We start from the raw sequence: 14,372 nt of genomic DNA, 5'->3' as shown, positions 1-14,372 counted from the left end.
GTGTTTCTTTCCTGAAATAATTCATTTGGTCTCCTTAAGGACACATGTCAGTATTCTGAGATAACATGGTAGAGTAGCATGAAGATGAGGTTGGAGTCAGACAGACATGCCATTAGGTAGCTGGGTGTAACATCAGCAACATAGGGTTAACAATACCCATCACAGTGGAAGGGCAAGGATAAAGCCTATGAAAGCTTCAAGCACCATGCCTGACACATGGAAGGTGCTCAGTTAGCGATGCTTTTCATCCTTGACTCTCTTATAGATCTTTGTACCTTACCTGGTTTAGGAAAAATGGTGGACAACTAAGTAAATGATTATAAATCTACATTTTATTTTAATTCCTTTCCTATTAGTGTTGAATATAGCATGTGGGAAAATTCATGAATTATTAAGGGCATACCATTTAAAAAATACCGGATAATTTGCTTTGAAGTTTCCAACGGTGGCTCTGGAAGAGTTTTACTTCATAATTTGTTCTTTATGCTGTATATGAAGGCATTTTAAAGCCCAGCAATACAAAAGGCGTCTGGTCACCTCTTTCTCCAGCTTGGCATGTTTAACCACCCATAAAATCATTTTGCAAGAGAAGACAATATAGTAACAGGTAACACATAAGAATGAAATTATAGAATAACAGTTACCCACATTTTCATCACTAAAGTTTCTTTTTAACATTTTTATTACTTCTTCTTATGGGCCTCTTTAGTATGTTTTAGCTTCCTCTTTGTTCCATAACATTCGTGCTAACTTCTATTGCATCATACGCACTGCATTGTGATTGTAATGTGAATCACATTTTATTTCTCTTTCAAAACCCCTGCTCCACAGTGGGCTCTCAAATAATATTTGCTAAACTGAGAGCAAACATTCCTCTTTCTCTGTTGACTACATACCAATTATAGTAGATTCCTCTTATATATATTGACTATATTATTGCTTAAGCATTTACTATCTTCAAGACATCATAGAGTTTTTTTTTTAACAACGCATTTATTCTCCCAGTACCCCCCAGGTGGATGTTATTATTATGTCCATTTTCCTGCTATGGCTTTCCCTGCAGTGACACTGGACTCTATGCCGGGAGAGCCCAGTTGACATCATCTATGAGAACTAGGATCAGGAAGAAGAGTCAGTACCAAAACAGTCCCAAACTCCAGGTTTCACCCTTATTTTCATTCTCTTTCTCCTACCCTCCAAACATTTTTCTAGGAAATGGAACAAACTGATTCAGGAATTTCATTTTCTTCCCACACTTCTGTGGCATAAAAGGATGCCACAGACGACACAGTTTAGCTACACACTGCCCTGGACGACTGAGTAACACCTGTAGATTCATCCTACCTCGTGAGTGTTCTCAAGGACAAAGGGAAAACAGTTCTCTTTTGGCTTCCAGTACATCTGTCGTGCTAAAATGGCTGCACATGGACATGGACCATGGAAGGCAATGTCTTTTTCTACATGACTGATTGTGATGAGCTGGTTCCCTTGTGCCTGTTATACCCACTAACCACAATGGCTGTGGGAATAAAGCAGCTTGCTCCCCGAGAGTGTGAGCTGGTACCCTAAAAGGTGTTTCATATAGACGCAACAAGGTTTATCTGCCTCAGAAACATAGTTTGGGATCTAGCAAACACTACCACTCTCCTTTGCCCCCTTATCGATTCTGCTAAGGGCAGGGGGACAGAGAGGGGCTCTTTTAAAAGTCCCTGAATATGTTAAAGGCATTTACCACAGGCTGGGATGTCACACAGGTCAGACTTGAAATTTTCATCCAAGGTGAAGCACCAGGGAGCCTCCTTCTGATTCCCTGGATTGCGGCAGTAGGAATGGCCCCCATTCAGCTCTGGGAAACGCAGGGCGGTAAAGGTGTGCGTGTGGGGGGTACTGGGAATTCCATGGCTGGCACTGGCGCCCTGATTTGGTCACACTGACGGTTCCCCGGTAGTCCACACCTGTGCTGTTGTAGCACTTGTGATCTGAAAAACGGAAGGGAGAATGGCCCAAACTGTGAGAAAGAAACAAGAGATGCTAGAGCTCCCAGACAGCAGTTTCTGGAAGAAGGACTTGCAATTAACCTCATGGCTAAGGCTTCCCTGCCGGTCAGGGGCCATGTGGGCAGTCTCCCTGCTTGCTGGGCTGGGACACCGGTCCTGCCTGGCAGTTACATTCCGGGGAGGATTTAAAGCTTATGCGTCAAGAATAAAACCAGTCCTCCACAAGTATTTTTAATACTGAACACACACAAAAAAAATCAGAACTGGGGGCGGGACTCGGGGGCACAGGAGTAATTTCATAGTGAATGGTTTCAGGAAAGGTTCAAGCTGAACTCTTCTTTCCATTTTTTGCTTGATGTCTTTAGACATGAATCGTGGGATAAAGAATCTAGTTCCCGGAAAATGTTCACTAGGAACAGTGCGTGTAGGTTTCTAATAGGAGTTAGGGCCACTCTGTGCTGAAGGACTGGGTCTTTTTGAGAAGGAAGTCCTCTTCCCAGGGGACAACAAGGCTGTTACTTGAAAGCACTGCAAAAATCCTTTGAGTTGAAATAAATCAAAATATGGAGGGGTAATGATAAAATAATAGCAATAATGAAGATGTTGCTATTATTAAGTGCTAAGCATAGTTCTAAGCACTTTAGATGCATTAATGCATTTAACTAATAGCATAATATTAAATTACAAAAGGAAACTAAAAAACTACTGGTGAGTTTAATTCTAGGTGAATGGGAAGTTATAGAGGAACAGAGTTGAGAGGACAGTGGATAGAGGCAAGCTCCATGTATATGTATTTTAAATTGTGGTACAATATACAGCTCAAAAAATTTACCATTAGTGTATTTAGAACATTCAAAATATTGTGCAACCTTCACCACTATCTCATTCCAGAACACCTGTATCACCCCCAAGGAAACCCTATACTCATTCAGCAGTCACTCCCCAAGCCCCCCACCCCATCCCTGGTAACCACTAATCTGCTTTCTGTCTCCATGGGTTTGTCTATCCTGGATATTTCATAGAAACGGAATCATACAATGGTGTCTGGCTTCTTTGGCTATCATAGTACTTTCAAGTTTCAGCCATGTTGTAGCATGTAACAGGATTTTATTCCTTTTTTTTTTTTTTTAAAGATTTTATTTATTCATTTGAGAGAGAGACAGAGAGAGCAAAAGCAGAGGGAGAGGCAGAGGGAGAGGGAGAGGGAGAGGGAGAAGCAGACTCCCTGCTGAGCTGGGAGCCCGATGTGGGACTTGATCCCAGGACCTGGAGATCATGACCTGAGCCGAAGGCAGACAGATGCTTAACCATCTGAGCCACCCAGGCACCCAGGATTTATTCCTTTTTATGGGTGAATCATATTTCCTTATATAGATATACCACAATTTGTTTATCCACTCATCCACCGATGGACCCTTGGGTTGTTTCTACCTTTCAGCCATTGTGAACAGACCTGTTATGAAAACTTGTACGCAAGTGTGGCAGAGCCTGATCCCTTTTTCAAATTCTTGTGAGTGTACCCCCAGGAGTGGCACTGCTGGGTCAAATGGCAATTCTATTTAAGTCACTGAAGAACCAGCAACCATCTTCAAAAATTATCATCTTCATGAAGCTTCTTGAGGATAGGGACAGCATCTAATCCACCACTGAATGCTCCACCCCCACACAACATTTAGCCCACTGGAAGGTAATCTGCCTGTTTACCAGTAAGATTCCTTGCTATAGATCGAGGTCCAGTTTTCACTATGCCATGGGGTTGCTGGCCCCCAGGCAGCACAGAAGGTGAGGAGTTACCACCTACTTTTATTGATAGGATCTGCCATGGGAATTCCAATCCGGATACAGTTTGCGGCTTCAGGGCTCTCAGGTTGTGGGAGATCTTCACAGTTTGGCAGTTTCAGCCTCATCAGGATCATGGGATTTGATCTTGCAAAAATGTACTCTGTTTGACACAGGACATTTTCCAGGATTTCACATTCATCGCGACACAAGTCCCGGGGCTTCGGGATGGGTGAGGTCTCGTCGCAGTACGGGAAGGCGTAGTGGCACAGGGAAGGAATGGCAAACTGGGAGCACTTATCAGATAAGTGGCTGGAGGTGCCGATCATGGTGAAGGCCGCTGGAAAACAAACACAGTTGTTAACTCCCAGGGGCCAGGGTTGATCTCCTTTGGTTATCTGGTCAACAGATACCAGATAGAAACACACATTGGAAGGAATCCGCTGCACTCAGACAAGGTCAAGAGGAGATTCAGTTCAGATGTCCAAGAGGCTTACTTTCACTGGCTTGGAAAAAAATCATTTTGACTACAAAGCTAAAAAAACAAGATTAAGTTACATATGTACCATTGCCTAATAAAAAGAATTAATTAGGTTAAAGCACAATATATTTTTCATTTTTACTACAAAGCAACAGAACTTTGTGTTTCATCCGGTACTTTTTTATTAGTTTTATGAAACTTCTAAAACATTTGACAGCTGCAGGGCAGAACTTGCTGTCTGCAGTGGCGGAGCCTGATCCTAGGATTTGGTTCTGTGTCTTGCCTCTGAGGTGGGTGACTCTGGGTAACTTGTTTAATTTCTTTGTGTCTCTGATATTCCCTATTCCATCTCCTGAAAATGAGGCAATTCTCTTGGAAGTTCTCAAAAAAGCACAATGCAGTCATTCCAGGCTGCGTATCAGTGGTCATTTAGCCTGACTTCTTACTCAGCTCGGCATCCGCGTACGGAAAGAGTACTTGCCTCCCTTTGCACTGAAAGGAGCTTTACCTCATGAGACAGGCTGGGGGTGGTTGGTGCGCTGTCTCCCAATGTATGTTCCTCAGAACAGTTGCTCTGTAGCATAGTCATAGTGTTTGAGAAACTAGGGTTCCAGAGCCAAACAAGTTTGGGAAATGCCAGGTTACACAAAATTAAGTGGCTTTTTTTAACTGTAATATTTTCCAGCAAGCAGATGTCCATTGAAAATGTCTAAGAGATGATTATTACAAGTGGGTGATGAAACATTTACATCGGAACTCCCATTTATTTTTGTGAATACTTAGCGAAAAAATATGTTAAGATGTTCTTATATTAGGTTGAAATGTGCCTTCAACAGCCCCTCCCCATTAGTCAGTCCGCTTCTGTCCTCTGGCATTTCAGAGTTCGTCCTCCTGAAAGTTCTTTAGCAGGTGATAAATCCAGCTTTCTATAGTTGCTTCTCTAGGTTAAATAGCTCCCCTGGGCTCCTCTTAGTTCCTTCATATTCCTCAGGACATAGTTTCTAGATGCTTTGCTGTTCTGTGCACCTGCCTCAGGTCTGTTCAATCCTAAGGTTGCCAGATAAACTACAAGGCACTTCATTTCCTTTGAATTTCAGGTAAACATTTGGAACATACTTATAGTAAAAAATTATCCACTGTTTACCTGAAATTCAAATGTAACTGGGTGTCCTGTATTTTTATTTGCTAAAGCTGGCAACCTTATTAGAATCCCATAAAGGCAATTTTAATGGCTTGCAAGTGTATGTGGCAACGGAGCATACCTATACGAATGGAAGAAACACAAGGCTGCTGTAACCACCAGAACCAGGTGTACAAAATTGTACAAGGTGACCTACAGTGCTTTGCTCATGCATGCTAGAGAGTGTGTCATTATTGGATTTCCATTAAAAAGATACTTTTGATTCAGAAACATGAAGGGTAAAATAGAGAAGGCTAGAGCAGGAAGAGACTTATGATCATCTTGCCTGATCACTCACTCCACCGATGAAGAGAGAGATTTTCATGAAGAATAAGAGATTTCCCCAAAGTCACAGTATTGGTGTCCAGAATTCTAGACTCTAAATTGATTTAGAGTTTACACGACTTTCAGTCTACACGATGTTGTCTCCAAGCAGTAACCTCTAGGAGGGCAGTGACGTAAGCTGGCTTATTCACCACACCGGCATATTCCCAGTGCCCCATCCAGTTCCTGGTATGCCCAAAAACACTAATAATCTTTATCGAGTGTCTGAATGAATGTGAGACTTTTCAGAGCACCCTTTTCCTCTAAGAGCAACAACCTTCAATAAAGTATTCTAATGAACATTACAGAACACAAAGGTCGTATCTCCTGCTTCTTTGTGGTCCAGCTCCTAATCCCTATGCCTAGCCCAATCCTTTGTCAAGAGAGAAGCTCAAGAAAACATTTGGTGAGAAAAAGAGTTATACAAGGTATCAATACAGTTTCATTGGTGTTACGTACCTGTGATCTGATTTTCTATTTCCCCTTGCATGTGCAAAGACTCCATATAGACAGTGCGGTTGCCAATAAATCTTGCACATGCAATCCCTCTGTACGGCTGACAGAATCCATCTTCTTCAAACTCATCTCTAGAAACAGAGCACAAACGTTAGGGGCTGGTATACATTTACATCCAGTTGGCTCTCACTGTGTCATGTCCGAAACAGTCGCTAGGGGGAGAAGCTGAGCACAGTAGCCCCAAGGCAGGGCTAAGGAGTCCGGCTTTTCCTCAGTTCCACCCATCACTTAAAACATCTGCTGGTCACGTTGGTCAAGTTTCCTTCACCCCCAGAGAATCATTCTTAAGCGCAAAGTCATCCTTAAATAGGGGAGAAAGCACTTTTATTTTCGCAGCTGGTGGTGATGTAGTTATAAAAGTAAAGAGGAAATGAGTTGGGAATCTGGGCACATGTTCTACAGTTTTTTGTTTTTTAAGCACAGACTATTTCTGCTTCATTTGCTACAAAGCCGTGGGTACATTATCCACAAGATCCACTCCAACTGATGTGTCAATTAGGAGGCTCTGTGGGGTGAGAAGCTGGGTGCAGCTGGAAAGAAACCAGAGGGCAGCGCAGTTACGTGGCTCTTCACTGCTTAAGACCCATTATCTCTACCCAGCAGAGAGACGTCTAGGCAACCCAGGGGCTGCACAATTTCAAATGAGTCACTAAATTCCAGGAAATCTAGAGTATGTGTCAATGAAAATTGTGGTTTCGTGATCTCCAACAACTTTAAAAATAATCTTTAAAAAATCTGTTGCCTCAAAATGATAATAATAAAAAAAGTAGGGGGAGTAGATTTTATTCTGAAGACGAGGGGATGCCAGATGGTGTGGTTAGCATCAGTGTGGCAAATGGCTGGAGATCGAAGGCTGGAGGGTTGGACCCAAGATGGCAGCTTCAGCTTGAAAGGCTAGAGGCTATAACATCCCACGAGGGCCTACCATAAGCACAAGACACCAGAGTACAGAATATCCAGCTGGTTCTCAAAAGCAGACCACAGCCAAACAAAAGGCCACTTGCTATGCTCCTGGGCTGACCTCACCCTGGAGGCTCCTCCTCTGTTAACATGGCTGGAATCAGTACATTGTCTGAATAAAAAGATGTTTTCCTCTTCGGTTTCTTCTAAGTTAAAGTACTTTAGAGCCAAAGTCAGAAGGAAATTGTATTCCTGGGTTTAACATTTGCACGTCCTTAGCCAATCTGAGTCCTCTGAGCTATGGTTTTCTTATCTATAAGATGAAGATAATCATTGACCTCTCTACCCTATAAGTGAAAGTCAGGAGGACCCTATCAAACAACGTAAATGCTCTTACAAAGTGCTACTCAGAGGTAACACATGCTTATTATGAAAGTATTTATGATTACCAAAGAAGACATTTATTTAAAGGGCAATTATTTACTAAGCTCCTATTCTGTAAAATCGACTCTAGTCAGTCTAATGGCCCTAGACATCCCTCCTTGGGGGTTCAGTGTGGGAGTCTAGAAAGCCCACTCTAACAGGAAACCAGGTGAAAAAAATTTGATAAAGCTGATCATTAAAAGACCAGTTTCCAGCAGCTCTCTACTTCCTATTCACTCTAACAGTCTTTTTGCAGGTAGAGATGGGGGGGAAGTATCTTCACTTTAGTTCCCAAAACAGTTTGCATTGCAAAGCTCTTAAAAACTTAACCTGTAAGTGCACATACAAATGAATATATCACATACCTGACATGAAGACATTGAAATTTTAATGTTGTAAAATCCTGCAAGCACTCTACATGTTTACTTTCATAAATCCTAGAGTAATGTTGAAGCCTTTTTGGCTTAAATTTTACTTGGGTTGTAAAATTAACTCCACTTTTATTGGGTAACTAATACTGTAAACCTATGGGGAGAAAGAAGTTTCTCGATGACCCAGCCTTGGATCTTGGAAACCAAAGTACTGAGACTAGAATGCACAGCCACACCACCCCCTGCTATTACAGATGATGCTTTTCTATCCCTAGGCATTAGCAGAGTCCTGGACTTTTAAGGTGTCGTTATGAGAACACTTCTTCCTCCCCCACATTAAACTCTCAAGGCCTCAATTTATATCTCTTGGGAGGACAAAACCCTGGAATTAACCCCAGACATAAATCCCCAGCCTACTGGGAGTCCCCATATTTTATGTGTGAGGCTTAGGCTAAACTTCTTACCACCTTTCCAGTTCAAGACTCTAAAAAGACTCTTTGAATACTTTTTTTTATAATAATAAAAAAAAAAGAATGCAGTTCCTTGGCTGCATATTTCTTATCAAGGGCTTAGAGGTGCAGGTGTATTGAATTTTTGACTGTGCCCAGAATTCCTGATATTCTGACCAGTCTTTTGGGGACAGATATAAAAAGCAAAACAAAACAAAACAGAACAAAAAAACAGTGTGTAATGTCATCTTCGAGGGGGTAGTTCTCAGCCCTGGCTGCTCTGAAGAATCTCCCCAGAAAGCTTTTGAAAACACCAATGCCTAAGCCCCACCTCAGACTTACTAAATCATACTCTCTGGGGATGTGGCAGAGGCATGCATGCTTTTTAAAAAAGCTCTCAGGTGATTTGAATGTGGTTGAGAACCACAGCGCTAGAAAAACAAACCTCTATTAAGTGTCTGCCACTCTCTGTGCTGGGTACCATGCTAAGTGCTTTCTTCCAAGTAGTCCCTTATGTGGCATTATTATCCTTGTTTTACAGAGGGAGAGACTCAGGTTCAGAGAAATAACTGGCCCAAATTCACACAGCCAGATCTTGGTGGAGCTTGGATTTAAACTTAAAGTACAAGCTTAAGCCATTACACCATGTTGTCAGATCTATAATGATGGTCCTGTTTTGAGTATTACTTTTACATCAGCCCAGTGATAAATAAGAGACTTTAAAATGAGCCTTTATTTTGGACCAGGAACTGTTAAGTTTCACTTACACATACAATTGATATTAAATCATTTAATCCTGCTAAAAAAGGGGAAGGTGTAATCATCCCCATTTTACAGATGAGAAAACTGAGGGTCAGAAAGAGTGGAGAACTTGTCTAAATTTACACAGCAAGTAGAAGAGCTAGATTTGCCCAAACTAGCACTTGTACACTGTGGTATACAGCTTCCCTCCAAATGGTTTATGAAGGTTTTTGCACTGCTCACAGGGGCTTTCTGTTGTGAAGATGCCTTGGTGTGTGCCGGGTGGCAAAAAAGGTTTTCTTTGGGACATTGAGTCACAATCACCTTTCACGCTTTCCATTTTTCCTGCTGGCTTTTGGCTGTAGGGAAACCAATGCTCCTCCAACATTCATCAGCTCTATGCTTTTTTCTCCAGCTCACACTTCTTTCATCATTAATTTTGCTGAGCAAACTCAAAAACATGGAGCACACAGTGCCAACAGTGCAAGGGTACTTGCAGTGAGCATGCCCCAAGGCTGCGTTCTTTCTGCGGGGAAGAGGGTGCATTGTGAAAGGGTGAATGGAATTTTGCATTGACATGTGCCAGCGACCTCACCGTGATGTGAAGAAGCAGGGATGCTTTGTGATGGGGACTCATGTTGTCTAACTCATAAAGTAATTTAGTTACCATGTTGCCAACCCCGATATCCTTCCACCTCCGGGGTCTCCCCAAAGAGCTTATGAGGGATAGTCACTAAGAGTGGTAGCCATAGGGGTATCTACCCAGGACCAATGAAAAGGAAATGCTGCCACTGCAAGTCACAACCCAAGGCAGTTTTACAGCAACAGTGAAAATCAATAGCTACAAATTCCTGGGCCAACTTCTCAGGTCAGTTGACTAAAGCAGAGAGCTCTGATGATGGAAAAAGCACACTGCATGGTACGGGGCATGTGAATGTGGAGACTATCTGTAGTTTTGCGAGCAGGGAGAAGGAAAGGAGGAGAAAGGGTGGGTGGGTGGGTGGGGTAGGGAAAGTGAAAAGATGGAGAATACTGCTCACTGATGCCCAAATGGGGTTGTGCCGATTTTGGACCATGAGAGGCCCACAGCTGCTCTCCTCAGAGATTCCAGGGAGGGCAGGCTTTCTGAAGGCTGCCTTAATTTAAGGGACACACGAGAACAAACTCAATGGTTGTCTTAGTCATGTGATTTAAAAAGAAACCCTAAATATGACGGAAAAAACTGGCACGATTCAAATAAAGTCTGTAAATTAGTTTGTATCACACCAACGATAATTTATTACCTTTATTTTTAATGTAGGTTCCACACCCAGTGTGGAGTCTAACGCGGGGCTTGAACTCACGACCCTGAGATGGAGACCTGAGCTGAGATCAAGAGTCAGCCGCTTAACCTACTCAGCCACCCAGGCGCCCCAATAATTTCTTACTTTTGATCATCGCACTATGTTTCTGCAAGACATGAACATTAGGAGGAATGGGATGAAGGACATATGGAAACTCTCTGTACTATTTTTGCAACTTTTCATAAGTATAAAAATATTTCAAAATAAAAAGTAAAAAAAATCTTAGAGGATGGGGGAGGGTGGGAACCTTATTGTGTGTAGACGGAACTGGAGATGCTATGGGGTGAGGGGGTCAGGAAGGCCGTCAGATGACCTCATTTAATCTTTGTAACAAACCTTATAACACTCCCTCTGGGCCTATCCCTGGGTGGCGGAATTCCCTTCCCTAACAATTCACTTACTTGTTTGAGGCTTGGACTACTTCTAAATTCAAACACTTCCAGGAGCAATGACCTATTTGGTCAGGAAACCCTTAGTGTAGATGGATTTCTGCTAGCTGCCACGGGCACTTTCATCTTTATTGGAAGCTGTATAGGCTGGGGCAACGGATGAGAGGTCTGTGCTGGAAGAAGGCAATCTTCCCTGACTTGATAGTTAGGTCTGGGCCCAGCTTCGCGCCAGGATGACACAGCAGGTGGGCTGGGGATGGAGTGTGTGGGACTCACCAATACAGGGCATCTCTGTCATCTGGGTCATCATTCACTTTGTCACAAGTGATCTTTTCAAACACAGAACACAATCAGGTCATTTCCTGCCTAAAATTATGTTTCCCACTCACTTCAGTTTCCTGACTGCAGCCTCCGAGACCCTTCCTCATCGAGTCCCCCCTCACTTTTCCAGCCCCCCTCCTGACAGTCACGCCTATGAGCCTGATCATATTAACGACACGAATGACCTTGCTAGTCTCAAAACAGGGGAGGCACTTCGCTGTTCCTCTGGCCTGGCTTACTCTCTTCCTGAGGCCTAGAATGCCTTCCACTCTCTTTTTCACCTTGTGAGTGCCTTCTTGTCTTCAAGATCCAGATGCTAAGTCCCCCACGGAAGTTCGTCACTGACCTCCCCCGAAGCGTCTTTATCACAATCACAGCCGTCCTGCACACCTCTGACTCCATGCTCTGTTTGTCTGCTTAGTGTCTGTCTCGCCACCACTCTAAGGCAAGGACCATGTCTGATTCAGCTTCCCTCCTCAAGGCCCCCGGCATAGCACACAACTCAGGAACCCTGTTGAACGAAGGAAAGGGGGCTGTCAAGAACTGTCCCCCTCCAGATCTTCAGAAGTAGAAAAGAAGGCCTGCTGCCTGACGGACCAACACCTGAAACAGATGTGATAGATGTGGGGCTGTCCCAGGCTAGCCCACCGACATGCCAGAAGCATCCTCCATGCCGGAAACCACTTGCTTCCTCATCACATTTTACACAGGAGCATGGACAGGCCTAACAGACTTATGGATGAGTTAGGCCCTAAAAAGTTCCCCTTTGGGGTAATAAGACCAGTTAAAATGCATGCCTCTCCTTACTGGGAAGAGAATGGATATAAAGGTAATTTGCTAACTATAAAATCTTAAAAAAAAATAGTGAACAGGTACTCAAATACTGGAAGACAAATGTTCATGGCAGCGCTATACATAATAGCCAAAAAGTGGAAACAACCTCCAAATGCTCATCAACAGGTGAAGGGATAGACAACATGTGGTAGGTACACACAACAGAATATTATTCAGCTATAAAAAGAGGAATGAAGTACTGAAACATGCTACAACATGGAAGAATCTTGAAAACGTTACGCTAAGGGAGATCAGCCAGACACGAAAGGCCACATATTTTAATGATCCCCTTTATATAAAATATCCAGAATAGATAAATTCATAGAGACAGAAAGCAGATTGGTGGTTACCAGGAGTGGGGGAGGGGGGAGAAATAGGGAGTAACTACTCAATGGGTATGGAGTTTTATTTTGCTATGATGAAGATATTTTGACACTAGATAAGAGGTCGTAGTTAACACAACATTGTGGATATGTTAACTGCTACCCATTGGCTCACTTTAAAATGGTTAGTTTTCATGCTATGTGAATTTCACCTCAATTAAAAAAAATTAATTTTATATACCCAAGGGACAAGGTTGACAAACCTGGTGAGAGGGTCAATGGTTGGGATTTCCACCTTCAGATCTGGGGAGAAGTTTTGGGGGTGGCTTTGTGGGTTGCTTGCAAGCAGACTGATCTGCTGTAAGAATGGGCAATTCACACAGCTGCAGCAGATTTCTTTGTTCTGATTCTCATGGCTCTTCATGAGAATGCCAGAGAGAGTGGCCTGCAAGCCCAGAGCATGGTGGACTCATGTATACAGATGGCAGTCAAGGAACTAATCCACCACTTGTGAACTGACCGCACTCACTCCCTCTTAAGAGCTCCATTTTGAGCCATGAAGATGAAATCACATCAAACTCCCTACCCTCAAAGCTCTGAATTTTGGTTTGAGGGAAAGCTATCACACAGCTCAAAGTATCTCTAGGTGTGATACAGTACCCCTAGTTGTGCTCCAGTGAGCAATTTAGGAAGTAATTTCTTTCTTCTTTTCTCTATCTAGTATCAAATCATATGCACATAGCACAATAAAACTCCATACCCATTTAGTAGTTACTCCCTATTTCTCCCTCTCCCCAGCTCCTGGTAAACACCAATCTGCTTTCGGTCTCTATGAAATGATCTGTTCTGGAGAAGCAATAATAATTTACCAGTGCCTGCCCAAAGACCATCACGGCCATAGGTGGATGGGAAGTATCCCTTATAAATTTGTAAATCAGGACACATATTAGCTGCTCAGTTAAAACAGAGCCATGGCAGATCCACACACATCATGGTCTCCAGGGCCAGCTCTAGTAACTTTGGGTCTGGGTGCAAAGCTTCCCACCGCAGAAACAGGGTTCTCCTTGGGAGGTACAGTCACATCTCTCTCTCTCTTTAAAGATTGTATTTATTTATTTGAGAAAGAGAGAGAGAGAGAGAGTGAGTGGGGGAAGGATCAGAGGGAGAGGGACAAGCAGACTCCATGCTGAGTCAGGACCCCGAGATCACGATCTGAGCCAAAACCACGAGTAGGCCACCCAACCAACTGAGCCACCCAGGTGCCCCAGTCACATTTCTTAAAGGTAAAAATCTGCTATTTTTTTATTTAAAAGGGGGGACACATGATAAAACTAAGAATCTAAGTAAAGAATGCAAAATTATTCCAATATGGATAAATGGTCAGAGACATGGAATCTTTAAGAACAGATGAGAATCTGATGTGGTCTAAAAAGTTACCACCTATACCCCTTTCTTTTTCCTGAGAAGACTTTGGGCCATGAAGCACCCTTGGTTAACCGCAAACAAGGAGGAGGGAAAATAGTTTAATTATCATCAGCTATAACTACACACCCTCAGAGAAGGGACATCAGGACAAATACAGGTGGAGACATGGAAAGAGCTGGTCAGAATGAAGGAGAGAAGGTGAGGGTCCTGGAAGGGGAGGTGTCTGGTGCACCAAGAGTAGACTGCCTCAGGCTGGCTGTGGCCAAGAGATTATGGGTTAAATATGTGATCCCAAACTTATCTCACAAACTGTGTTCTCTAAAGACCAATCTGTAAGTGGGCATCAAAAAGGATAATGTCTTAACATAGTTGACCTTTAAGGTCAGCTTTCAAAGTAAGCTAATCCAGGCCCGTCAACCCAGAGGGGCAATGACTCACAGGGAAGACCTCAATCTATCAGACTGAGCACTCACCTAATTCTTACCATCCCTTCTCTCACTAGAACACCTCTGGGAGCACAAGAAATTCTGAGGTGTCAAGTATCACGGGCTGTTTCCCACACCTGGACACTGACAA

The 14,372-nt window shown here is 43.1% G+C and overlaps 1 protein-coding gene across 1 annotated transcript in view; it reads right to left on the bottom strand.

Annotated features, from left to right (window-relative positions):
• Positions 1-14,372, bottom strand: part of ROR1 (receptor tyrosine kinase like orphan receptor 1) — a 181,240-nt gene that overhangs the window by 32,969 nt on the left and 133,899 nt on the right. The window contains 4 exon segments of the mRNA XM_027616695.2: positions 1,733-1,883; positions 1,885-1,979; positions 3,799-4,116; positions 6,221-6,348. Coding sequence (XP_027472496.1) covers positions 1,733-1,883; positions 1,885-1,979; positions 3,799-4,116; positions 6,221-6,348 — 692 coding nt within the window.

The sequence above is a fragment of the Zalophus californianus genome, chromosome 4, assembly GCF_009762305.2.
Source record: "Zalophus californianus isolate mZalCal1 chromosome 4, mZalCal1.pri.v2, whole genome shotgun sequence".
Classification (NCBI taxonomy): domain Eukaryota; kingdom Metazoa; phylum Chordata; class Mammalia; order Carnivora; family Otariidae; genus Zalophus; species Zalophus californianus.
The sequence above is the reverse complement of the archived record's forward strand: the minus strand, read 5'-3'. Positions and strand labels throughout refer to the sequence as shown.